This window comes from Chrysemys picta, chromosome 8 (assembly GCF_011386835.1).
Source record: "Chrysemys picta bellii isolate R12L10 chromosome 8, ASM1138683v2, whole genome shotgun sequence".
Lineage (NCBI taxonomy): Eukaryota > Metazoa > Chordata > Testudines > Emydidae > Chrysemys > Chrysemys picta.
This window is the reverse complement of record NC_088798.1, coordinates 109,492,836-109,517,102: the sequence shown is the minus strand read 5'-3', so window position 1 is coordinate 109,517,102 and position 24,267 is coordinate 109,492,836. Positions and strand designations below refer to the sequence as shown.

Genomic DNA, 24,267 nt, shown 5'->3' with positions numbered 1-24,267 from the left:
GAGGGGGTGATAGGGAAAAGCATTCTGTCCCTTCTGATGTCTGGGGGTTAATGTCCAGGCTAGAGTCAAAGGGAGGGTACATGGACACACACAACTCGAGAGCAGTGGTTTTCAAACTTTTTTCTGGGACCCAGTTGAAGAAAATTGTTGATGCCCGCGACCCAGTGGAGCTGGGGATGAGGGTTTTGGGAGTGGGAGGGGCTCAGGGCTGGGGCAGAGGGTTGGGGTATGGGGGTGAGGGCTGTAGGGTGGGGCTGGGAATGAGGGATTCAGGGTGTGGGAGGGAGTTCTGGTCTGGGTCAGGGAGTTGTGTGGGAGAGGGTCAGGGCTCTGGGCTGGGGATGACAGGTTTGGGGTGCAGGAAGGGGCTGGGGGCAGGGGATTGGGGCATGGGCTTATCTCTGGTGGCTCCTGGTCAGCGGCGCAGCCAGGGTGCAGAGACAGGCTTCCTGCCTGTCCTGGCACTGCGGATCATGCTGTACCCCAGAAGCGGCCAGCAGCAGGTCTGGCTCCCAGGCGGAGGCATGCAGTTGGCTCCACGCAGCTCTCGCCTGCAGGCCAATGGGAGTGCAGAGCCGGTGCGCGGAGCCCCGTGGTCTCCCCGCCTAGGAGCCGGACCTGCTGCTGGCTGCTTCCGGGGCGCAGCGTGGTTTCAGAACAGGTAGGCACTAGCAGGCCCAGCTCCAGGGGTTTTTGCCGCCCCAAGCAGCGGGAGGAAAAAAAAAAGCAAGCTGCGATCGGCGGCACTTCGGCGGCAGCTCCACCGCGCCGCTTTCTTCTTCGGCGGCACTTCGGTGGCAGGTCCTTCGGCGGCGGGTCCCTCGGTCCCTCTCAGAGGGAAGAGCCCAATGTGCCGCCCCTTCCCCTTGGCCGCCCCAAGCACCTGCTTGCTGTGCTGGTGCCTGGAGCCGGCCCTGGGCACTAGCCTGCCTTAGACGGGTAACACTGCCGACGGGACTTTTAACGGCCCGCTCAGCAGTACTGACCCAGTGCCTGACATTCCGCGACCCGGTACTGGGTCACGACCCGCAGTTTGAAAACCACTGCTCTAGAACATGGCAATGGGGCTCGATTCTGTGCTGTGCCTCCTTGGCAGGGGGAGGGTAACAAAGGGGGTGTTATGCCACCTTGCGTGGTGCTGGGCTGCTTCAGAGGCTGGCGCAAATGAGAACAGCCTCGGGCTGCATGGGGTAGGGAATCCCCTAGGAAGAGGGTTGCTGTGATGTGAAGCCCTCTCGTGGCAAGGGGGGAGGAGACCTCTCCCAGCCCTTCGCAGACACTGGGAAGGGGAGTTGTTTGCCGGAGCGATCTCGGGGCAGCATGGTCCGTGGTATGTTCAAATCAAATAAAAATCTGTCGGCAGAAGCAGAATGGCTCTGTGGCCCTGCATGCATGGACCCTCCTGAAACATGGCTGGGGGGGATTTGGAGAACAAGGGGTTCCCCTTGCTGTGCGAGTACCCAGGTCAGAGCTGGCTGCTGCAGTGTCTGACTTGCTGGGGACACGAAGTCCCAGGCCACAGGGATATGGTGACCTTGGGGCAAGTGAAGAAAGAGAATGTGTGTTTGTGTGTGTGGGGGGGGAGCTTGTGGGTTTTTTCCTTCATATTAATGTGTGTCCTGTGAGTACTGCTGCAGCTGTCAGTTTGGGGGTGAGTGGGAGTCAAAGCCGAGGCGTCCTGCCTGTACTGTCAGGGAAGTTCACTGCACCAAGCTGAGTGGAGAGGGAGCACCTGGGGCAAGTGGCTTATCCTGGAGCAGCTAAGCATGGCTGCATTACTGCAGCCCCTGGAGCTTGGGCTAGAAAGAACATCTCTGTCCCGTGCGCTCTAGGACTACGTCTACACTGCAGATAAGAACTCGTGGCTGGCCCTTGTCAGCTGACTTGGGCTCATGGGGCTAGGGGCTGTTCCACTGCAGTGTAGACATTTGGGCTCAGGGACCCCAGGAGGGTCCAAGAGCTTGAACGTCTACACCACAGTTAAGCAACCCCTTAACCCAAGCGCCACAATCCCGAGTGAGGTGACACGGGCCAGCCATGGGTATTTAAGTGCAGTGTAGGCATACCTGGAAGGATTTATGGGCTTGGGTAGCCGATCGCTTTGTTTGCTTTCTGGACGGGCAGTTTCCGAGCCTGGCTGTGGGCTGCTGAGGGTCTCCCCCCTCCTCCCCCCCCGGAGAAGAAACCAAAATGAGCCTGAACAAAAATTCTTAGCAACTAGGAGGCTTTGGGGAGGCTCAGGGACAAGAATTCTTAAGGGAGATGCCCTGAGCCACTTGAACCCACCCAATCTAATCCTACTATGGACCTGATCTATATCTGGGTCATGAGAAGCGCCACATGTCTGCAACAGCAGATGGTGTCTTAAAGAGGATGGACTCGAGGAGGTTTGGATTTAGGTGACCAGGGAGAGGCTGGGCTGTGTATTTACTCACGCTGCAAAGCAGCCAATGAGTGCCTGTGACGTCTCCTTGGAGGAAGCGTCGGCATGCACGGCCGCAGCATGGTAGGAATTGCACGCTGAGCTCCCAAGGGCTGCGTGTGCTGTCGTGAGCACAGCCTGTGGGAGTGATGGGTCTTGAGGCAAGTCACAGCAAGGTGTGGGTCAGATTAAATAAAGAAGGTTGGGGAAGGAGACTGGGGCCCTTGTGACTGGTGTTGGAATTTCTCCTAGCCCAGCTCAGGACTGACCCAAAGTTGCTGCCCTCTGATCATCTGCTGGGTCAGAGGAGAAATAGGCTGCGGACCCCACTACCTGCTGAACAGATCTCCCTGTTGCAAAGTGGCAGCCTCGGCACAGAGGCCAGGGATAGAGTGGGAGCACAGAGGCTGACCTCCCTTGACCTCCAGGGCAGGGAGCAGTATGTTGGGGATACGTGCAAAGCTTGCGTGCCTGCTGTTCGCACTTGCCCTGGAGATCAGCTAGAGGCCTTTGCCGCTCGGGTACCTTCCATCAGCACTAAATTCACTTCAGTAATGAAGCTCCCCTGGGAGGGGTGGGAACATATGTTCTCTGGCTCCCCAAGTATGTACCCAGTTTAGACTGAAACTGCCGATTGGAAGGTAGCATGGCTGGCAGGGGCAACGTTATGTATGATTCTTGGGGCGCCTGCCCCAAGAGTAATGATACTTGAACTGTCCCCTGACCCTACCCAGCTGTGTGTCTGTCATGAATGCTGTTCGCTGGGGTTCAGGTGGTGTGAATGACGCATGGAGATGGTGGGGATACTGAGCAATGAGGCTATGTGCCGTAGGGGGCTCGGACAGGGCCCGGTGACAGAGATCCCAGGGGTGTCTCAGGTATGTGGTCTCCATCAGGTTTTCGTAAGTTTGTCTCCATCCGGAATTGGAACCACTCAAATATTTTGGCTGGTTTTGAAACCTAGCTCGTCTCGAGTGAACTCTGGACTGTGCGGTATTGATGGGATTGTGATGTCAGGAGCGACCTGGCTGCCTGTGTTGATTCGCTTGCTGCGTTCCTGACTGGTTAAAATGTTGTAACCATTTGGAGTGTTTCTTTTAGAGTGATGGCACTACCCATTCACTAGCTCCACAAACCCTTTGCCTTGTTCTACTTTACAGGGATGCTTTCATGACTGGAGAAGAGTCCTCCCATTGCATCACAGCTGTAAGCTGGCTCTCTTTCTTCACTGGGGCTTTCTGTGTGTCCAGTAAATGCTTCTGTATTAGTAGGGAGGTTTAGTTTGGACACAGCATTTGGTACTTACGGTGTGACTCTCGCGTAGAGCAGCTGAGTGAGTTTCCATAGGATCAGTGGACAGTCAGTAGCACAGCCTCTTGGCGTGCTCTGCTGGGCTCTAGGCACAAATTGCAGGGCTTCCTCGGTTTGCTTCTGGTGCAACTCCTGTATGTTTTTAGGGTTGGGTGCTCCCCCATTGTTCCAATATAAAGCCATAAGCCTTTCCAAATGCCAAATTGGACTTTTGTTGCCAAAAAAAAAATGTAAAGGGTCAGTGTTAGTGATCCCATCAGTTCAAACACTTCTGTCTGCATCTGTAACTATTGTATCAAGTGACACCAGAGAGTAGAGGGGGGATTTATTTTATTTGTTTACCGTTTGTTTACTTTGTGTTTAACAGCACTTGGTGCATGATGAGTTTCAATGCACTCAGGTCCCCTTTTGTGGCTTTTTCACACAACTTAAAAGGAAAAGATGGTTGTGAAAGTACACATTGGCAGGGGGTCTTAGGGGCATGTGTGTGTTCTCAAGGTACTCTGAACTCATTTTTTAAAAATGACTATATTCTAAAAAGCTGACAGACTGGTTAAAATGAAAACATGCTGGCTTTGGCTGAAAAGCCTGATGCAGAAACAATGAACAAAAACATTAAAAAAAAGTCGAATATTCTGCCTAAAGCCATCCTTAAAACGTCAGTGAAAGCTGCAGCTCCATTACTGGCTCACTGTGTGAGGGGTCTAAATACTAGTGCAGCGCAAGAAAAGGGCTGTGTCGGCCTTAGCCAGGGTCTTGGCGTTTTCCCCTCTTGCCCTTGGTTGCTTGTGCCGGTGTGAGATGGGGAGATTCTTGAATTTAAGTAGGAGCTGGAGCATGTGTGGAGTCTCTGGCTTTCACCAGGAAGGACTGTAAAATGCCTAGTATTTATTTGGGATTCATCTTTGAGGAAAACACATGATTAGATGATGTCAAATGTAGCCCATAACCTGAACTGCCTCCATCTCGCTCCCTAGAAAGTGTGCAGCTCCATCCCGCCAGGGCAGCGTGTCCTCGTGCAAGGCCCAGGCCGTGCAAATCTTGTAGGAGAGAGAGGCCTGGCCGAGTGCTGGCGGGGTCACGCTGGGACAGTGTTCCTCCTCCTGGCAGCTCCCTGGCGCCCAGGAACCCGCCGTCCTGGGGGCTCCCCGGGGTGCCACTCAACGGGGCGCGCTGGGGCCCGGCCCAGCCCGTGGGGTGTCCAGCCCTGCAGGGAGAGGGTCCAACCCTTCCCCTCCGCCTGGGACAGAATCCCAGGGAGAAGCTGGCTCTGGCCCAGGATCGGGGCCGGTTCTGCTGCTGGCCGAGGCGCGGGGGGCCCGGTGGTCCCGCGGCGCCCTTGGTTGCTAGGTCCCATCCCGCGCTGCGTGGCGACAGTTGCTAGGATACCCGCTGCCCCTGGTTACGCCGTACCCGGGTGCCCCGCGTGGGGGGAGGGGCTCGGCCCCCACCGTGCAAGATGGCGGTGGAGTGTGACGCGCCCGGTCACGTGCCCCGCCCCGGGAGCGCGCGCGCGCGCCCCCGGCCCCCGAATGTTGTGAATCAAACGCCCCGGCCGCCGCTCCCCGTCGGGTCTTAAAGGGCCAGAGGCCGGGGCGGAGCGGAGCCGCCGCAGGGGCCGGGCCGGGCCGGGCGCCCGCCGGACGAAGCCGCGGGACCGAGGCGCAGGTAGGGCCGGGCGGGCTGCGCGGGGCGGCCCCGGGCCGGGCCCCTCCCCGGGGTCATTGCCCCGGCGGCGCGCGGGGGGGGGCTGCTCGCGCTGCGGGCCCCGGGGCGGCGGAGCGACACGTGCGCGCGCGGGGGGGCGGCGGGGCTCGGCCCCGGGTCCCCGCGTGCGGCGCGCGCCGGGCGCTCCCTTTGTTATTGCTTTTGTTTGGCAGCGAGCACATGGCCGGGGCTCGGGCTGCTCTTAAAGCCACAGCTCCGCGCGGGGGGGGGCGCTCCGGGCCTGGTCCCCCCCTCCCCGGGGCGCCCCGAAACGCCAGCGCGGGGTGACCCCCCCCCACCCCGTGCTCGGTAGCGATCGCAGCAGCCGTGCCGGGGGGCGGACCCGGGACCCGTGCCCCGAGGGAGGTGCCGGGATCTGGGGGCGCTCCTGCACAGGCTCGGCCCGGGGGGGGGTGGCCAAGTACAGCGTCCGGTGACCTCCAAACTTAGTTTGACTTTCCAGTCCTGCCTCCCTCCGCGGTGTGGTTCCTTTCCTGGGCCATCCGCAGGGCGAGGTGTGCCTGGGGTCCCCCCCCCCAGCTCCATGTGTCAGGAGGCGAGACCCCCCCCCCCCGGGAGTGTTTCCTTGGGTGTTTGGCACTTGGGCCCTTCTGGTCTCCTGCGCCCAGGTGGGGGCTGCGGGCGGCCCCGGCCCCGTGCGGGGCCCGCAGAGCTCCAGCCCAGAGAGTTCCTGTTTTTTTCTAGTCTCCTCCCTGAGCAGTGGAAGGGACAGTCTGGCCCTTTGTGTAGCATCTCCTGCAAACAGCGGCCCCCAGTGTCTGAGCCGGCGGCGGTGGGGCCGAGCGAAGTGCAGGGGGATTACCCGGGAGTGGAGAGGTTACAGCTGGCACTTGCAAGCAGATGGAGCCGAGTAAATAAACGGGCGGGAGGTTACTACAGGCGGGGGGAGTGGCGGAGGAGAAGGTCCTTGGAACAACAACCTTGAGACGCTGGGAGAGACCGGAGGAGCCCAGTGCGAGGCGGGGTGGGGACGGGGGTGGCTGGGAAGCGGGCTGATAGAGTGGTGGGGGAGTTGCAGGGCCTGTGGAGATGGGGCTGAGGATTTCAGCAGGGGTGTACTGGGGTGGCATCCTGGGGGTGGGCAGGCTCTGGAATGCAGGGGAAGGAGAATTTGGGGTGACGATGGTTTTTAGGGGGCTGCTCCAAAGGGCATGTGCTGCAGGAGAGAGGCTTGGAGGGCTGGGCTGGGCTCCCAGATGGGGGGTGTGAATGCTCTTGTCTGGCTGTTCGTGGCGGTACAGTGCAGTTCTGTCTCAAAGAGCGGCCCTGCGGCAGGGCAGGAGGAGGAGGGGGCGTGGTCAAGGCAAAGAGGAAGGGGCCGTTAAGAATGGAATACAGGCCCCGGGTTCTCCCTGTAGTGTAGACAGATGCTTTTACCATCCTGCAGGTTAAGTGACAGGGTGGTAAGCCCCTGCCCCCGCTCTCCGGCACAGCTGCACCAGGAAGGTGCAGGCAGCTGGATGTTGGATAAACACGTTAGCGAAGGCAAAGGGCAGCAGTAACGGGACTGGAAGGGCGATGGGCTGAGGGCTGAGCGTGGTCCTGGAGCTCTCCCCACTGCCCTCTCTGCTGGGAGGGGAGCAGAGACATGTGCCTAGCCGTGGGGGTGGAGTGGCCTGCAGCATTAAGAGGGAGGAAGGAAGGGGACAGCCTTCATCGGGGTGTAGAGATTCCCCGCTGGGGGCTGCTCGAAGCTGTCAAGGGCCCTGGAATGCCAGAGCCTTATGGCCAGGAATCGTGGGCCTTCTTGTGAACCGACGCTGCTTTCTTTCCTATTCCCCACCCGCAGGTGTGGGGGCTCTGGACTGCAGGGTCTCCTGTGTGCCCGCTCTGGGGGTGTGGCTGTGCTGTCCCTCAGGATGGGCACGGCTCCCTGCACCTCTTTGTGAAGGGGCCCCCTGCAAGTCGCGAGTCCCCAAAGCGGTGTGTATTGCAAGTCTGTTGCAACCTGCTGGCAAGTGCTTGCCAGCTCCCACGTTTGTAACTCTCAGGCCGCTGTGAATACAATGATCTGTTGCTCATTGTTTATGTAGGACCTACATTAAAAAGAATTGCAGCAAATTGCAACCCAGCTTTGAAAAAAACTGACGGGGTAAATTACAAAGCTGGGTCTGTTTAGCCCTCCTCACCCCATATCCCTTCAGCAACAAGCCGTTCTTGCTACCGAGGAGGAGACGAATCGTAGGTGTGGAACAAAATGGAGCCTGGGGACACTATGATGAACTCTTGCAGCACAGTCAGCTCTCAGACCTGGCCCCCACAAGTGGGGTGACATCATGGGGTTTTCCCAAGGGCAGGAGGAGCAGCTGCTGCTGGTGGGGGTGGGGGCCTTGTTCCCAATTCCCCAGATGCTGCAAACAACGGGGAAGCTAAAATTAGACCTGGCCAGATCTTCCTCCTAGCTCTGCCCCTCGGATGCTGTGGCCAGTGTGAGGCCCTCTGGGAGGTTAGGGGGAGCTGTGGCCCCCCAGCTGATACTGACATTTGCTTCGGTACTGTCCATCGTCCAGTCCCCACCTGTTGTCCGAGCATCTCTCCCCTCCTTTCAGCCTCTTCGCGAGGCTGCGGCTCCGGTGTGGGTGGCCTCTGGCTAGCCCGTGCCTCTTTGCTGGGTGGCTGATCAGTGCTGCGAGTTCTGTTTGCTCGCTAAGGCCGTTCCGTGGGTCTCCTGAGCGTCACTCCCAGCATTGCCTCCGTGAGCCCTTGTATGGGACACATGCTTCGTAGCTCAGGCACTGAGCCGGGCCGAGGTTTGGCCTTGTTTTGTGCAGAGCCGTGGCAGCCCCTCTTGTGATAGTTGCTTGATTTTTTTTCTCCGATTGCACACCTTGCTGCTGTGGAGAGGCCCATGGTCTGATCAAAGGGGAAGATGGAGGTTGGCAAATATAAATATTAGTCCGATAAATTGGCAGCTTCTAGCAGAGATTACCTGGGGCTTCTGGCCTTTCTGCCACCATGCAGGCGGTTGGTGCATCTCTGAGTTAATGGCTGTCGACCTTCAACTCTGAATGGTCTGGGGAGAAATTCCTGGCTGCTCAGCTGTCGGCTCAGAGCCCCCTGAAATGTTCAGCTAAGATGATGGCTCTGTAGGGTGCTGTTTTCTATCGGTGTATGGGACTTACCCCACGAATGGAGCCCTGTATCTGAGGCAGGGTAACGGTACTATCCCCATTTCACAGATGGGGAACTGGTGCAGGGACAGGCCAAGTGAGGGTGGGAGGGATCGTCCGTGCAGAGGAGGATCGGAATATTCTCAGGAAGAATGGGACGACTTTGAGGACTGGAGGAGTAGAAAAGGGATGAGGTTTAATAGCCCCAAGGGCAAGGTCATGCTCTTGGGGACTAGGAACAAGCATTTGGGCTCTGAGCTCGGGGGAAGTGAGGGAGGAGGAGAGGGACCTGGGTGTGTAGGTGGATCACAGGGTGACCGTGGTGGGGCTGTGAGAAAGGTCTGTGTTAACCTCAGCTGGGTCAGGTGATGTGTTTCCGGTAGAGAGAGAGGAGTATTAACGCCATTGGACAAGGCCCTGGTGAGACCTCGTCTGGAACACTGTGCACTGTTCTTGTCACCCATGTCCAGGGAAGATGAATTCAGACAGGAAGTGGTGCAGAGAAGGGCTGCGGTGGTGATCTGGGTGTGCCTAGCGAAGTGGGGGCTGTCCAGAGATGCAGGTGGGGGGTGAACAATGAGAGGGCGAAGAGCTGTTGGAGCTAGAGGTCAGTGCTGGTCCCAGGATGGAAATGAGAAGGGGTCTAACCAGCAGAGGCGTGAGGCTCTGGACCAGCTGCCCCACAGGAGCAGCGGGGGGCGAGTCATACAGATTTATGAGTGGGATTGTATGGCGGGGTTGCCTCTGATGCTGGGGGGCAGGGCTCAGCAGCCTGGGGGGGTCATTCTGTGTCTTCTCTTTCAAACAGCTCATGCTTTAGGGCTTCTGTTGGTCACCTGTAGGGGTCAGGAAGGAAACCCCCTCCTCGCCGGGTGTATTCTGGTTTGGGTTTTTATCTCCTTTCTCTGAAGCCTCAGGGAGCCCTCCCTGGTAGGGGGACATGGGGGGGGGGGGTGGACTCTGAGGCAGCACCAGGAAGTCTGTCTCTCAGCTGCCTGGCTGGCTGGTTCTTGCTCACATGGTCAGGGTCTGACTGATTGCCAGGTCAGGAAGGGGTTTTGCCCCAGCTCACACTGGCAGGGACCTGGGTGGGGGGGTTGTCCCCCTCTGCAGCGTGGGGCTCGGGTCGCTTGCTGGGATCGTCTGGGTATCTCGCACCAAGTCACTTCCCTGCCCTTGCAGGAGCCTTGGGCACCGGTGCCTCTCCGCACGCCCATTCTCCGCCCGTGGCATGCAGCCAGCAGTGTAGTCTCCCGGTGGTTGGGCATGGCGTGGGGGTGGTCTGGGATGTATAGGAGGTCGGGCTGGATGATGGGGCCCGTCTGGCCTTAAGCTGCGTGACTGGAAGTCTTTGGTGGAGCCGGGAACCTGAACCCTGGTCTCCTGGGTCCTAATGCCCTAACCGCTGGGCCTGCCTGCCTCTGCATCGCTGACACTTGGCCACCCATGACTCTTGGGCGTGCAGAGAGCCAATGGGAGAGCAGAAGTTATTAGCAGCGCACGGTCCCAAGGGCGGGGTGTGCACATTACGCCCCCTTCTTGGAAGTGCTGCCTTTTGTTCTCGAATCTCTGTGGCCAGGATGGGGGGCATTCTGGGCGGCCCAGCGCCGCTGAAGCTACAAAGGGCTTCACTTTATAGTTCCTTTCAGACAGTGGCGTGTCCGCATCTCGTCTCTCACTGCAGTATAATGTGTTTCTCAGGACGCCCCAGCAGTGCAGGGAACTTGGCATTTCTAGGCCGGGCTTGAAAGCGCTCTGTGGTCGAAGGCGGGTAGGAAAAATTATGGCAAAATGAGACTCCTCCCCAGAGCGTGAGTGGCAGCGGGGCTGTTGGATTGGTGGCCGTGCTTTATTTAGGCATCTGAGTGCCTCCCTCTCCTTTCCAGTGTGCTTTGATCAGCAGTGAAATAGTTGAGACTGACACATCACCATTATTAGGTTCCAGAGTTAACAGCTGGTTGAGGTGAATGAGCAGCTCGTGCCCCAGAGCTCTTGCTTCAGGCTGTCTGCAGACTCAGCCAGACATCACTCCTGGGTCACGCTTGAGTCACAGTGTGAAAGTTAGCTTTGCACCCAGAAGGGCTAATGTCAAATGAAAGCTAAGAGTCTGGAGCAGGAGTTGGATTCCCCGTGGAGGTGCTGGGGTGCTGCCCCTGTGGGGCCTGGCCAGCCTCTGTGGGACATTTCAGAGGTTGGCCTGGGTCGGGGCAGGCGGCTGAGTGACTGTCTCGAAGCTGCAGTGGGCCGGCTGCCCTGGGGTGGGGTTCTGTCGAAGTTCTTAGGGGCTTTTCCTGCCCTGGGAAGGTGTTGGGAAATGCACGTGCTAACACGGTACTGAGCACTAGAGCGGCCCAAGGCAGTCCTGGGTGCAAGGGTGTGAGCTGGCGGTGTGCGGGTCAGCAGGCTTCGGACCCCGTTCGCTTGGCCAGCAGTGACGGGGCCTGCGTGATTCCAGCTGCCTGCAATGTCTGGGGGAGCAGGGTGGGTTTTCAGTAATCCCACCTCCCTGGCGTGGGAAGGCTGGGGCCTGTTCATAGGCTGCCGTGGAGCGCCTTGTCCTTGGCTCCCGTTGCGTGTGGCCCTTGGCTCCCGTTGCGTGTGGCCCTTGGCTGTGGTGTGGCTGGCCTGGCAGGTGGGCCGAGCGCCTGGGATGCTGTTTCACCTTTGTGTTTGTTGTGTGTATCGCTGTGTGGCTGCTTGGTGCTGTGCAGACCCAGAGCAGAGAGAGCGCCCCAGAGAGCGCCTGGCCAGCTAGGGAACGAATGAAGCTCCTGGATAGGAATTAAAGGGGAAGGTGGCACCCTGGGGGCATCGACGCTGCCACAGAAGGTCCCTGTTCTCCAGATCCTTGTGTAGAATGTGGTCCCTACCCTCTCGCAATGGGCTCTCCGGGACGAGCATCCGCACCAGTACCTATCTCCCGGTGTGACTGTCCCACGGCACCCCTCGGGCTCTGCTCTTCTTGGGGAGCCGCAGGGAGGACTGGAGGCTTATCCCCCCGCCCTCCCCCGGCGCTGGTACCTTGGGTGGGGCAGTCCGGCTGCCCCCGGGAGGGACGCTGACAAGGCATGTGTCCCTGAGGGAGGGGGTGGAGCCGTGGGAGATGGCTGACCTGAGCGGCAGGAGGGCAGGTCCCCGGGCAGCAGCCTGCATAGGGGGCCCTTGGAGGGGAGCGGGTGGTGACAGCAGGCCTGGCGTAGCGAGGGGCCCAAGACGTTGCTCCTGGGACACTGGCTGGTGCAGAGCTATGGAGCTTGCAGGGACGTGAAGGCTGAGGTTGTGGTTGGATGAGCTCACTTCTCCCCCTGCCTCGGGCCCGGCCTGCCCAGCAGCCGTGTGCCCCGTGTGCCAGCAGCCGTGTGCCCCGTGTGCCAGCAGCCGTGCGAGCCGGGCCAGCGCCTCGCGCCCACTTGTGGCTTTACTGTGGCGCCTGGGCCAGGCGCACTTGGCCATGTGGAGAAAACCCAAACCCAGCTTCCTGGGGGAGCTGCTGGGGGGGTCCTGTGCCTGAGCCCGGCCCCGGGCTCAGCATGTTCTCTTCCTGCTCCGGCTCCGCGGGCAGCTGAGCCCAGCCTGGCCCAGAAAGCGGTGCCGGCCCTGTCCAGGTTACAGGTGCTGCTGGGGCCTTCGCTCTGCGCCGGAGAGCAGGGACCCTTTCGGTGCATCGCCTACCGTCTGTCTGGCATTTCCTGCGCCTAGGGTTGGGGGGAAACGCCCTGGCCCTGTGTCCCCATGTTCCCGCCTTCCTCCCCAGGCCTGCAGGTGACACGCTGGGGTCACTCCAAAGCTGTGCCCGCTGCAGGCCAAGTGGTGTCTGTTGATAAGGCACCGAGCTGGGACTCAGGAGATCTGGGTTCTGCTCTCAGCTCTGCGGCTGCTCTGCTGTGACCACGGCCGGGTCACTGCCCCCAGGGATAACAGTTTGTAAAGTGGCTGGAGGCTCCCTGCAGGAGAAGTGCTGGGGAGAGAGGAGCCCCCCTCAGCCACACGCCACTGCTGCGCTGCCCCAACCAAGCCACTTCCAGCAAGATGGCACTGCTGGGGGCGGGGCCTGCGCCCTCCCGGAGGTCAGCTTTGCTGTGCCCTCAGCTGCGAGCAGGCTGGCATGCCGGTGAACCAGCGGGGGCTCGCGGTCGGGGGGCCACTCACCAGGGCCCCTGTGGAGGCCAGGCGTTCTCCTGGCTGCCCATCACGGGGTGTGCGTGCTTAGCTGCGAGGGGGGGCTCTCTGCTCCCACCCGTTTCCCTCGACCACCTCCTCTCCAGCTGAGAGCCTGGCGCCTTCCCTCCCCTTGGCCCTGTGCACCTGCCCACGAGACAATAGCCTCTGTCTCCTGCCGCTCCCGAGGCCTGCTGGAGTGGGACTGGGCCCCGGCGGAGGGACACAGGCCCCTGAGGGCCCAAGCCGCCTGCAGGGCTGGCCATTTCCCCTCAGCAGGGTGCCCAAGGTATGGGCTCGCCCCGTTGCAGCTCCCCCATTGGGAATACTCGTTCCTTCGCCGGGCGCTGGCCAGGCCCCAGAGCACGAGGCCTGTAGCTGCCCGGGGTGCTGACACCCTGCTGCAGAGACCGGCAAGCCTCCGCAGGTCCCAGCGTGCCAGAGGCAGCAGGGCCCAGAAGGTCTTGGGACTAGCAGCAGTGCCGACGCTATGGGAACCTGGTACCGCGGTGCCCGGCCTCGCCAGGCCCTGGGCATTGTGGGAAAGCATTACAAAAATGTTAATCCCAGGGGCTTAGAGGCTGGCATGGAGTGAGAGCTGCCCAGCCCCTCGCAGGAGGCAGACGGGGTCACAGCTGGGGGCACCTGCGCTGCGGGGCCGGCTGTTAACTGCATCAGTACCACATTGAATAGACTATGTCCAGGCCCTTCTGCTTCTGAGCAGCCTGTTGGCCTGGAGCAGGGGTGTGGGAAGTGCCTGGGGGTCAGCCCTCTTCCCCCCCTGATTCTCCTTGGCACTGCCACCAGCGGTGCTGCTTTCATGTCCGCCTCTCCTCCCATTTCTCCCTCGTCTGCCCCTCCCATCTGGCCGAGCTCTCCAGGTGCAGGCAGCGCTGGCCAGTCAGTGCACGTGTAACTCTGCCTTTCCTCCCACTGGCTGGGGGTGGGGGCTCCTGCTGGGGGTGCCCCTGCGTGTGTAGTCCGCTGGCCTGGCATGCAGTGCCCCTGCCCTGTGCTCCCCGCCTCCCCGTGTCGGTTTCTTGGCAGGCCTAGGGGGCAGGTGGAGCGGAGCAGTTGTGGGGAGCAGCCGAGCAGAGCTGCTGGGGATCGCTGGGCAGGGACTCCGGGATCAGACGGTCTGTGTGTGGGAGGGGCGGGAAGTAGCGGGTCCCACCGGGGCAGAGGCCCCTGGTGCTGTTTCCTGTGGGTGGGAGAGCCCTGGGCAGTGCGCGCCGGGGGGTTCACTGCCTTCTCGTTCTTGGCAGGCTGTGAGGTGCTGGTGTCTCGTCCCGCTTGGAGCCTGAGGCCCAGCGCGCCCTTCTGCCTCCCCGACGTCACCAATGCGACCATGGGAACTGGCAGTCAATAGGCGGCCTCCCTCTGCCCCCTTCAACCCGCGGCGTTTCTCGGGGGGACCCTGCAGCAGCCCCGAGCACCTCAGGCGAAGGTACGGCCCCTCCCTCGCCCGGGAGTGGAGCAGGGCGTTGCCCCCGCCCCCCATACTGGGGTGCAGACTGCAGAGACCACAGCTCCCAGCATGCAGTGGGGCACATCTGCTCAGGTTCAGGCGGAGCATTGCATGCTGGGATCTGTAGTGTCAAGGGGCAACAACTTCATCTTTAAAAAGCGCCAGGCAGGCCAGGCCTTGCTGCGGCCGTCGACAGTCTCAGCTCCTCGGGCCGGGCTGGTTTGCCTGCCCCTGCCACCACCTGCTCGCTATTGCCAAAGAAGGGCCTTTCCTTCAGCTTCCTCCATGGGGAGGGCTGGGGCCATGGGCTGGGGCAGCCACAGGCTTGCCGGGAGAGCTCTGGGGCCGTTGCAGTGGGAGGAAGGGGATCTCCCCTGCCCAGCCAGCAGCTGTTTGGGGTCTTAGTGGGCAGGTAGGGGAAGTGATTCGTAACGTACCGGGTACCCCCTGGCCTCTGGGTGCGTGAACAGCACAGCCACTGAGCGTTGGTTTCCCGGTGACACCCCTGAAACTCTGCCGGCCCACGCCTGAGGAGCCTGGCGGGACAGACTGCAGCACATCCGGAGCTCGGGGGCCCAGCTGACCTCACCTGCTGGGGTAAAGCCAAGCACGGCCGGGTGCCCCCGACCCCAGTGTATCTGACTCCAGCCAGGCGGGCAAGGCTCCCCCTGCCTGGGGTCGGGGTGGGATAGAGGCGTGTTGGTCTGAGCTTGGCACTCACGGGCAGGCTCACAGCTCAGCCCTGCGCCCCGCAGGAGCTCCGCCTGGGAGGGTGCTGAGGGGGACCTCATGTCCTAGCTCTCTGCACACCCAGGGGTGCTGTCCTACCTGGGACTGCTCCAACCCCACGTGTCCCATGCAACACCAGCCCCGCATGGTCAGTGCTGCTGTGGTCTGAGTCCTGCCGTCCAGGGGTGTGATGGCTGTGTGGGGCTGGCCCAGGCACTGTCCTGTATGTGACAGCTGCATGGCCCTGAGGTCACTCCTGGTCTGTTCCTTCCCCATGGCGGCCCACAGCCCCCCTTCCAGGCGTCCGTGGGGACGACGCGACCGACCTCTGCAAACCCTGCTAGCCCAGGATGAGAACTACCTGCGCCCTGCCTTCCCCCCGCAGCAGCAGCACCTCCCTGTAGATGAGCCCCGAGCGTACGCTCTCACCAGCACGCCACCACGAATGCTTCACCCAGCCGCTCACCCGCCCCACCAGAGCCCATTCATGGTGGATCTCCACGAGCAGGTAGGGCAGGGATGGGGACTGTGCTGTCCCCGGCGGGAGGAGGGGCAGGGGTTTGGAGCTCCCCAGCACGGAGAGGGCCAGGGTGACGTCCCCACAGGCCCATGTCCCAGAGCTCAGCTGTTCTCGCCCAGGTGCCAATGCGCGGCCCTGGGGCTGGAGCCAGTGGGCGCCAGACGAGTTCTTTGGCCAGCCCTGCGCAGGTTCCCGGGTGCCTGCGGGTACCAGGGACCCGACTGGGCAGAAGCGGAGAGCCCTTGACTTGCCTGCCAGAGTAGAGGCCCGAGGGGAGTCCTGCAGGCGTCCCAGCGCGCCGATCCGGTGTGACTGACCCCCTCTCAAAGGGGCACCGAGAGCCCCCTGGCCTGGCCTGGCCTGGCCAGCGCAGCCCCGCAGGGCAGTGGGGGTTTCTCCTCCCTGGAGATTGTGCGTGGCCGTGGAGTCCAGGTTATGGGTCTTTCCCGGCCCAGCTGCTATTCAGCGAGAGCTAAGCGTGGCCAGACTCTGAATTCCTGCGGCCGTCTGTGTCCAGAGCAGCTGGGCGCCACGGCAGCAGGGCCTCCTTCTGACCACCCCCGATGCACCTGGCCCTGCGGCGTGTGTACCGGCCTGGAGGCCCCGGGCCTGCCTGGCTTGCCCAGCTGTGCCCCAGGTTCCTGGGGTGGGTGCCGTGAGGGTAACCCCCAGGGGCTGTTGGGTGAATGACCCAGGGGGCGATGTCCCGATGCCTTGCGGTGCGTCCCCCTCTGCTCACGCAGATGCCCAGTGTCAAAGGGTTGGGTGCTCCAGAGAGAATGTCTTTGGGGGAAGCCCTTCGCCCCACCTTGAGCTGCTCCTGCCAGGGGCCGTGCCCGGTCTCTGCCCAGCCAAGGGCTGCGTTGGTAAGCTGCCGGGAGCCGCAGGGCTCGGCCCCAGCCTCGTGAAGCAGAGCAGATGGTGGCGCTGCAGAGCCGTGGGCCGGGGAGGAGGAGCTGGGATTCAGGTGGCTGGCTGCAGCGTGGCCAGCCTGGGGGCGCCCGGCCTCGTGCAATGGCCCCACGGGGATGTGGGCTCGGCTGTGGCTGGAGCAGGCTGGCGCGAGGAGCCATCTGACGGTGCTTCGCGTGTCTCCCGTTTGCAGGTGCACCAGGGCCCCGTCCCCCTCTCCTACACGGTGACCACGGTAACGACGCAGGGCTTTCCTATCCACGCAGGCCAGCACATCCCCGGGTGCAGCGCGCAGCAGCTCCCAGCATGCTCCATGATGTTCAGCGGGCAGCACTACCCACTCTGCTGCCTCCCGCCCCCTGTGAGTCGCCTGGGGCTCGTGGGGAGCTGGCAACCTGGGCCCATCTCGGGGGCTCTGGGCACGCGGCGCCAGGACGTGCTGTGGGAGAGGGAGTGGGGACGGGAACCGGCAAGCAGGAGCTCCGGACGGAGTGGGGGAGCGAAGGGCTAGCGACCCAGAGCAGGATACTGCCTGCTTGGGCCTGTGACACCTTTGATAGCCACAAAAGCCTGTGGCTCTTGGCCCCCGTCCCCTCCCCAGCTGGGTGATCGGGGATGGGGCACCCCTGGGGCTCTGCGGGCCCCCATTCCTGAGTGTGGGGTGCTGGGCGACTGACTCCCCTCCTTCCCCCCCGCGCTCTTCCTTCCTTCCCAGCTCATCCAGGCATGTGCCATGCAGCAGCTGCCCGTCTCCTACCAGACGTTCCCGCCCATCCTCTCCAGCGACCATTACATCCTGCACCCGCCCCCGCCGGTGCCGCCGCACCAGCCCCCACACATGGCCCCCCTCGGCCAGTTCCTGCCGCTGCAGGCCCAGCACCCGCGCATGGTGAGTATGGGGATGGGGCGGGCTGGGCGGGGTCTGCGCACTGCCGGGGGACGGACTGGGCTCCTGGCCAGGGCTGGGGTGAGCCTACCCTGCAGCCTCGCTGGGCAGGGGCACTTCCTGCTCTAGCTGCCCCTAGCAAGCTCTGCAAGGCAGGGTGGGCTGGGTGACCTCTGGGGCTGGGCTCGCGTTCCCGTTCCCATGCCCAGGCCGCAGTGCTGCAGCCGTGCTCCTGGGATGGACTCGCGCTGTGTGGAACAGATGGGAGGGAGGGCCAGGCCCGGGAAGGCCAGGATTCCTGCAAGGTGGTGTCTGTGTGAGAGGCTGATCCCCCATGGGGGGTGCACTGGCAGAGCAGAGTGGCCCCCGGCCCCGTGGGCACAGCAGGGACCCCCAGTAACTGACTCCCTCCTCCCCCCGGCCCCGTGGGCACAGCAGGGACCCCCAGTAACTGACTCCCTCCTCCCCCCGGCCCCGTGGGCACAGCAGGGACCCCAGTAACCGAGCTCACACACACTTTCTCTCCCCTCCAGCCTCTGCAGAGGATAGACAATGAGGTGGAGTTGCGAGGGGAGCAGCATGCCATCGGGGGCTTCGCCTACCCGCCCTCTCCCCACGCCCCAGCGCTGTCCCCCTCTGTCCCGCTGCATTACCTCCCCCACGACCCGCTGCACCAGGAGCTGCCGTTTGGCGTGGTAAGTTCCCGCGTGGGGAGTGGGGCGGCTGGGCTCTGTGCTCGGGGAACGCGGCTGTGCCCCCGAGAGAGGAGATGGGACAGGGCCGGGCTGGCGGGAAGCAGGGTTGTCCTCCTCCTTGGTGGAGTTGGGGCCCTGGATCCCCGGCGCTGGCTGCCAGGGGCTGCTGCTCCCCCTCCGCCCGGTCTGCGCGGTGGGGTACAGGCTGGGCGCACCCCGGGGCCGCTGACCGGGCCCTGTGCTCTCTCCCTGCAGCCATACCCACCCATGATGCCACGGCGACTGAATACCCAGCGATACCGACTGCAGCAGCCACTGCCGCCCCCCCCACCACCGCCCCCCCCCTACTACCCGAGCTTCCTGCCGTACTTCCTGTGAGTACCCACGGGGCACGTCTGCGGGGCTGGGTCCCCTCCCACCCCTCAGGCCTCTGCCCCACAGGCGCGCTGGGGGCTGTGGGGGTGGGGGGTTGGGTTGTGGTTCCTTGAACCACATGTGACACGAATCCTGCAGGGTCCCGCTGCTCGTGGGTAACTGCCCCGCCCCCTCTCTCCCCAGCTCGATGCTCCCCGTGTCGCCGACGGCCGTGGGGCCCACGCTCAGCCTCGACCTGGACGTGGACGATGTGGAGATGGAGAATTACGAGGTGTGCTGGCCTCTCCCCGCCCTGGGCGGCTGCTGGGATCTGGGGGGGCAGAGCCTCTGCTGCTGCCCAGCCCCGTGGGCCCGCGCTCCGGGTGTGGGAACAAGGAGACTGCGCCACGTCTCTTCTGGGCAGGAGGCGGCTGGGGAGCTCCTGGAGGAGCGGGCTGGCATTTCAGCCGCTCGCTTGCCGTGGGGGTGTGGGGCAGACACTCGGGGAAGGGGTAGGGGCTCTGCTGGGACCCCTCAGAGGAGGGCTGGGGAAGAGGCTGCTGGCTTGGGGTTTAAAGAGGGAGCTGAGCTCTGGGTCCCCGTTCCGCCCGCAGGCGTTACTGAACCTGGCTGAGCGGCTGGGCGAGGCCAAGCCGCGGGGCCTCACCAAAGCAGACATCGAACACCTCCCATCGTACCGCTTCAACCCCGAGAGCCACCAGTCGGAGCAGAGCCTGTGAGTGACGCCGGGGTGTGGGGCGTGTACCTGAGCTCCCTGGGGGCTGGGGTGTGGGGGGTACCTGAGCTCCCGGGGGGCCGGGGCCAGGCTCGGGGCGTGGGCGTGTACCCGAGCTCCCGGGAGGCTGGGGTCCGGCTCGGGGCGTGGGCGTGTACCCGAGCTCCCGGGAGGCTGGGGTCCGGCTCGGGGCGTGGGCGTGTACCCGAGCTCCGAGGGGGCTGGGGTCCGGCTCGGGGCGTGGGCGTGTACCCGAGCTCCCGGGAGGCCGGGGTCCGGCTCGGGGCGTGGGCGTGTACCCGAGCTCCCGGGAGGCCGGGGTCGGGCTCGGGGCGTGGGCGTGTACCCGAGCTCCCGGGAGGCCGGGGTCCGGCTCGGGGCGTGGACGCATTGCACTGCCCCAGCGTGTCCCCTCTGGCGCTGCGGAGCGCAGGCGCGGGGGGGGGCTGCTGGAGCCGGCGCCTGGTGACGGTTCCCTTCTCCCCAGGTGCGTCGTGTGCTTCAGTGACTTCGAAGCCAGGCAGCTGCTGCGGGTCCTGCCCTGCAACCACGAGTTCCACGCCAAGTGTGTCGACAAATGGTTAAAGGTACCTGCGCTGGGGCTGCTTCGGCCTGCACGCACAGCCGCGGGGGCTGGGCGCCCGGTCGGGGGGTCCCGGTGCCTCCGGTTTCAACAGCTCCCTCTGGTGGTGGGTGGCTGCTCCTGTGGCAGCGGAGTGGGGGGTGGATCACTGGTCTGGGGTAGGTTGCTGCCCCCACCCCCCCTTGATCACTCTGGATGTTCTTGGAGTGTGTCAGTGGGGATCCCCTGCAGCGCCTGGGTGTGAAACGGGGCGTGTTTGAACAGCGCTGTCCCTCGGGGCTGTGCACGCTCCCGTGTGAGCGGCAGGGTGGGCACTACCCCCTGCTGCTGCCCGTGCCAGCCAGCCGGGACCGGGCGCGTGTGACCCGCTAGTTCTTAGCTCGGGCTAAACGTCTTCAAACCCTGCCAGAGCCTTCAGCCTGTGGCCGGGTGGGGCAGACGTGCAGGGAAGGGGTGGGAACCCCCGGGGCATGCCGGGCAAAGCGGTGGAGAAGGCTGCCGGCCCGTCTGTGTCTGGCCCAGAGGGCAGAGACACTGGGACCACGCAGTGTATTTCCACCTGCTGCCAGCTGAGTGTCTCCATGTGACGGTCAAGCCACGCTCCACCAGGGCACAGGCAGCGTCCGACCACCTGCTCCGGAGACCTCTGAGATCGGGGAGGCTGCCCGTGGGGTAACCTGCTGCCCTTCGCAGCGGGGGCAGGTGCCAGGCTTGGGAGCATAGTGCTGCCAGCCCTGTGTGCCTGACGCTCCCACGCCCCGGGAGGACAGGGATCCACCCTAGCACATGCGTTTCCTTACCCTCCCCCTGCCCCCAGCCTGCTTTCAGAGCCCTTGGCTGCACGGGCTGGGAGCTGGGCAGGGTGGCAGCTGGCTGGCATGGGGGTGTAGTGTCTACGTACGCAGCCCCGGCTCTCTAAACACCCCCCCGGTGTCGTGGGCTCCCGGCTGGCTGCAGCACCGGAAGAGCCAGCCCCGTTCTCTGGTGCCGAATGCGGCTGTCTCTTGGCTGGGGCGCTGGGTTGGGGTAGAGCCGCTGGTCTCACTCTCTTCTCCCCCCCAGGCGAACCGCACGTGCCCGATCTGCCGGGCGGACGCGTCCGAGGTGCACCGGGAGGCCGAGTGAGGCTCACAGACACTCTGCCGCACAATTCGCTAGAGGAAGAGGACCTTGGGCGAGGGGCCCGGGCCACCAGCCCGCCCCCTGGGCCCGGCCGCGCGCTTAGCCCCAAGGCTCTCCTCGGCTGTGGTGAGAATAGACGCAATCTAGGATCCCGGACACCCCACCTCCTCCCCGCCTGCGCGGCACGGCCAGGGCCCGGGGCGCTCCCTGTGGCGCCGGGGCTGGCCCCGGAATGGTGCTGGGGGTGTGGGCGGCGGCGCCTCCCCGTGCTCCGCGCACCCCAGAGACGCCGGCCTTGCGCCATCACTTTCAGCTCTTTGTATCTGTTGGGTTTGGGTTTTCTGTTGAGTTTTGGTTTGTGGCTGCGTGACCCGGCGCCGGAGCGAGCCTGGCAGGTTTGATCGCACCAGCAGCCCGAAGCAGGAGGGCCAGGCAAGCTGCCCGGGACGGACTGGGCCCTGGCGGGCAGCAGGAAGAAATGGTCAGTGGGGCACCGGGCACAGCTACTCGAGGCATTACCAGGGGCCAGGCCTCTCCCACTCCCCAGTCCAGCCTCCCATGGAGAGCGGGTCGGGCTGGGCCTGGCGCTGTCCTGCTGGAGCTCGGACAGGAGGATCCCCATTGTCCTTCCCTCCCTGGGCCGGCCGCTCTCCCCAGGCTGAGCTCCAGCAATACTACTCCCGCGCCGTCGCTGACAGGTGGTGGGCAAAACCTCCCGGTCCCTGCCAGTGTGCCTGGTGGAGAGACCCTGCATGCCACAGGGGCACCTGTCTTTCTAGAAGGCGAATGAGGTGCGGCCCTGGTGCGGAGAGCCCCCGGTGGGCATGTCCCTGGCTTGCAGGGCAGGCGGCCCCGGAGTGTGCTCCTGCCTCGTTTTTAGATATTCTCGCGGTGAATTGTAACTGCCCCGTGCAGAGGGTGACGCAGCAGCCCCCTGTACTCCCAGCCCCCCGTGAGCATCCCAGCAGGGCCCTGCGCTGGCCGGTGGATGGGGGGGAGGAGGTGGGCATTGATTTATGGATCTTCCCTTCCCCCAGCTTGTATCATGGAAACGCTGAGCGGGTTCTGCCCCTCCCCACCTTCCCGTCCCTTCCTCTGCCTCCATCCCGGCCCTGTGCCCTGGTAATGCCTCTGCATGGTCTGTTGCTTGTGCCCTGGGTCTGGTCCTTCGGGTGCGTGCACGCTGCTGCCCAGACGCCTCCCAGTCAAAGCAAGGGAGCGGCCAAGCCGGTGCCCGAAATGTTTGTCGTGGAAGTTGTGTTGCATGATGTAACGAGAAGAACCCTCTTCCTGGGGTGTGCTCCGGGTGCAGGGAGACGGACGCCAGCCCCGTGTAGATGTTCACAATATGCATGCGTGTCCGAGCAGCTTGGGACGTGGTATTGACTCCCTGGCCAGCGGGGGCGAGGGGCTCTGGGCTCAGCTCACTACTGCCAGGCACCGGACTGCACGTGGCCAGCGCCTCAGGAGGACCGTAAGATTTTCAGGACATTTCCCCCCTCCCCCAAGGTAAACTGAGTCAGGAGGAGCCCAGGGAGGAGGAGCCAGCTTAACCAACAAACGCACGCGGACGTTCCCTCTCCACCAGTCAGAGGTGAGAAGTTGGGGGGGGCGGTCAGAGAGAGGAGCGCCCCCTTCTCATTGGTGTGCCCCACCCCTCCCCCGCTCACTTGCACCTGGGGTGAGGGTTGGCCACGAGAATGGCCCCCGGTGCTCTGAGCTTCCCACAGGCAGACTGGGGCTGTGTACCCTCCCCCAGGGTGGAGGGACTGGTCTGCTGGTGGGAAGCCCTGAGCTGGGCCCTGGTGGCTGCAGCTAGGGGTGGGGGTGGGGGTGGGTCAGGGCCATGCACTGGCTTAGCAATACTGCGCCCTGGAGCAGGGGGAAAGTCCAGGGACTGAGCCGGGTCCCTGCAGCCATGCAGGGTTTGGGGGTCCAGGAAGCCTGACCCCGGGGGGCTGGTGTTCAGAATCCAGCTGGCAGTGTGGGGGTGGGAGGGCCCGTTTCTCCCCCCCCCCCCCCCCCAGGTTAGCTCAAGGCAGAGCTGGGAACCTCCCAGCCTGGCACCTTTGTGCCTCTTGCACCATGTGCCTGGGGCACGGGGAGGCCGGACTGTGGCCAAACAGCAGCTTCGGATTGGCAGAAGCAAAGGCCTTTCCTGCCCTCTCAGCCAATAGAATCACAGTATCCTCCAGACGGGGCCCAGCTGCTCCATTACGGACAATCCAGTTTGTCGCGGAAGCTTTTACGCTGTCCCGGGAGAGCTGCCCTTCCAGCCGGCTGAGGCTGGCGTTTGCTCTGGGGCCAGCGAGCAGCTCCCCTGGCTCCTCCTGCCTGCCAGGCCAGGGCCGGCTCCTGCACTCAGGCAAACCGCACAGACACCAGCAGCTCCTGGGGGACCAGGTGCCCCGGCCAGCCCCTCCTCCCCCGTTTTCAACGTTTTTATTTCACGGACACGACTAACCAAAGGTCTCTTCTGTACATAGCCGCAGGTGACGTTTCTCTGTGTATAGCCAATCGGAGCAGTGTTGGCATCCACCTGTTTTAACCCCCCTTTAAGATGCCCGGTGAAAAGCCTTACGGTTCTTTTGATGGTGACTCGAAAGCTCACAGCTCGTGTGCTGCAGAATTTATTCCAATGAGCAGCTAAGGTCTCATTTAAAAACAGCCCCCCAATTATTTAGGATGTTTGTGATTGCTGATTGCGCTGTAGATACCACTGTTACCAATGAGTTCCTGTGGTGGGGTAGTGGACTGTTTACTGTTCTATTATTCCAGTCCCCAGGCCCTCCAGAGGGACAGCTCAGCGGCCCCCCTGGATGGTGCTAGGACGCGTGTTCTGTGTTAGAAAGTTTTATATATATATATATAAATATATATATAATTTTTTTTGCTCTGTTACTTGCACATTTTACAGTTACCTCATTTTTCCCATGTATGTATTTGAGAAAAGGCTAATATATAGAGAAAAAGGTTCTTAAAGCTCGAAAAGTGTTTTTTTCCATTCCATTGGACTCATATTGGTTTTGTAGCATTTAACATACCTAGTCTGTTGTATTATATATATGTGTATTATACGGATTGAAATTTTTAACAGATTTGTACTTTTTTTAAAATGAAAGTTGCTAGTTCGGCTTGATCAAGTAGTGCAATCATTATTTTTTTTAATGTTGTGGCTGATTTTGAGAGGGATATTCACTAATAAATGTATGATGTATACCAACGCGCCGTACCCAGCCTCCCTGCCTCTCTCTTCTCGCTGCCTCTGGCCAATGCTGGCCCTAGCCTGTGCTTATGCTAGCCCGGGGCCCTGGCTGTTCACCCTCTTATCATGGGGGTCGGCACCTGCTCCCCCAGCTGCCAATCACATCGTCCACTTCCCAGCACCGAGTCTACACCCAGCACACCAGGCAGCATGACCTGGAGCCTACAGGTCCCAGCATGCAATGCTCTAGCTTCCCTTCTGCACTGCATGCTGGGCCTGCAGCTTCCAGGCACTGCATGGGGGAGGGGGCCGGGTTGCATTGTAGGAC

The 24,267-nt window shown here is 62.6% G+C and overlaps 1 protein-coding gene across 4 annotated transcripts in view; it reads left to right on the top strand.

The window, feature by feature from the left end:
- The window catches only part of RNF44 (ring finger protein 44), a 33,469-nt gene extending 9,512 nt beyond the window's left edge, over positions 1 to 23,957 (top strand). The window contains exons 1-11 of one of the 4 annotated variants that reach the window (XM_065555176.1): positions 1,963 to 5,401; positions 13,995 to 14,176; positions 15,215 to 15,434; positions 16,552 to 16,719; positions 17,074 to 17,247; positions 17,778 to 17,939; positions 18,195 to 18,313; positions 18,498 to 18,585; positions 18,908 to 19,029; positions 19,517 to 19,616; positions 20,675 to 23,957. In XM_065555176.1, coding sequence (XP_065411248.1) covers positions 14,070 to 14,176; positions 15,215 to 15,434; positions 16,552 to 16,719; positions 17,074 to 17,247; positions 17,778 to 17,939; positions 18,195 to 18,313; positions 18,498 to 18,585; positions 18,908 to 19,029; positions 19,517 to 19,616; positions 20,675 to 20,737 — 1,323 coding nt within the window. In that variant the 5' untranslated portion in view covers positions 1,963 to 5,401; positions 13,995 to 14,069 and the 3' untranslated portion in view covers positions 20,738 to 23,957. Of the gene's footprint in view, positions 1 to 1,961; positions 5,402 to 13,994; positions 14,177 to 15,214; positions 15,435 to 16,551; positions 16,720 to 17,073; positions 17,248 to 17,777; positions 17,940 to 18,194; positions 18,314 to 18,497; positions 18,586 to 18,907; positions 19,030 to 19,516; positions 19,617 to 20,674 lie in introns of those variants that run through there. The other 3 variants (XM_005282274.4, XM_065555177.1, XM_042844270.2) reach the window with 3 other exon arrangements.
- Positions 23,958 to 24,267: the final 310 nt, after the last annotated feature.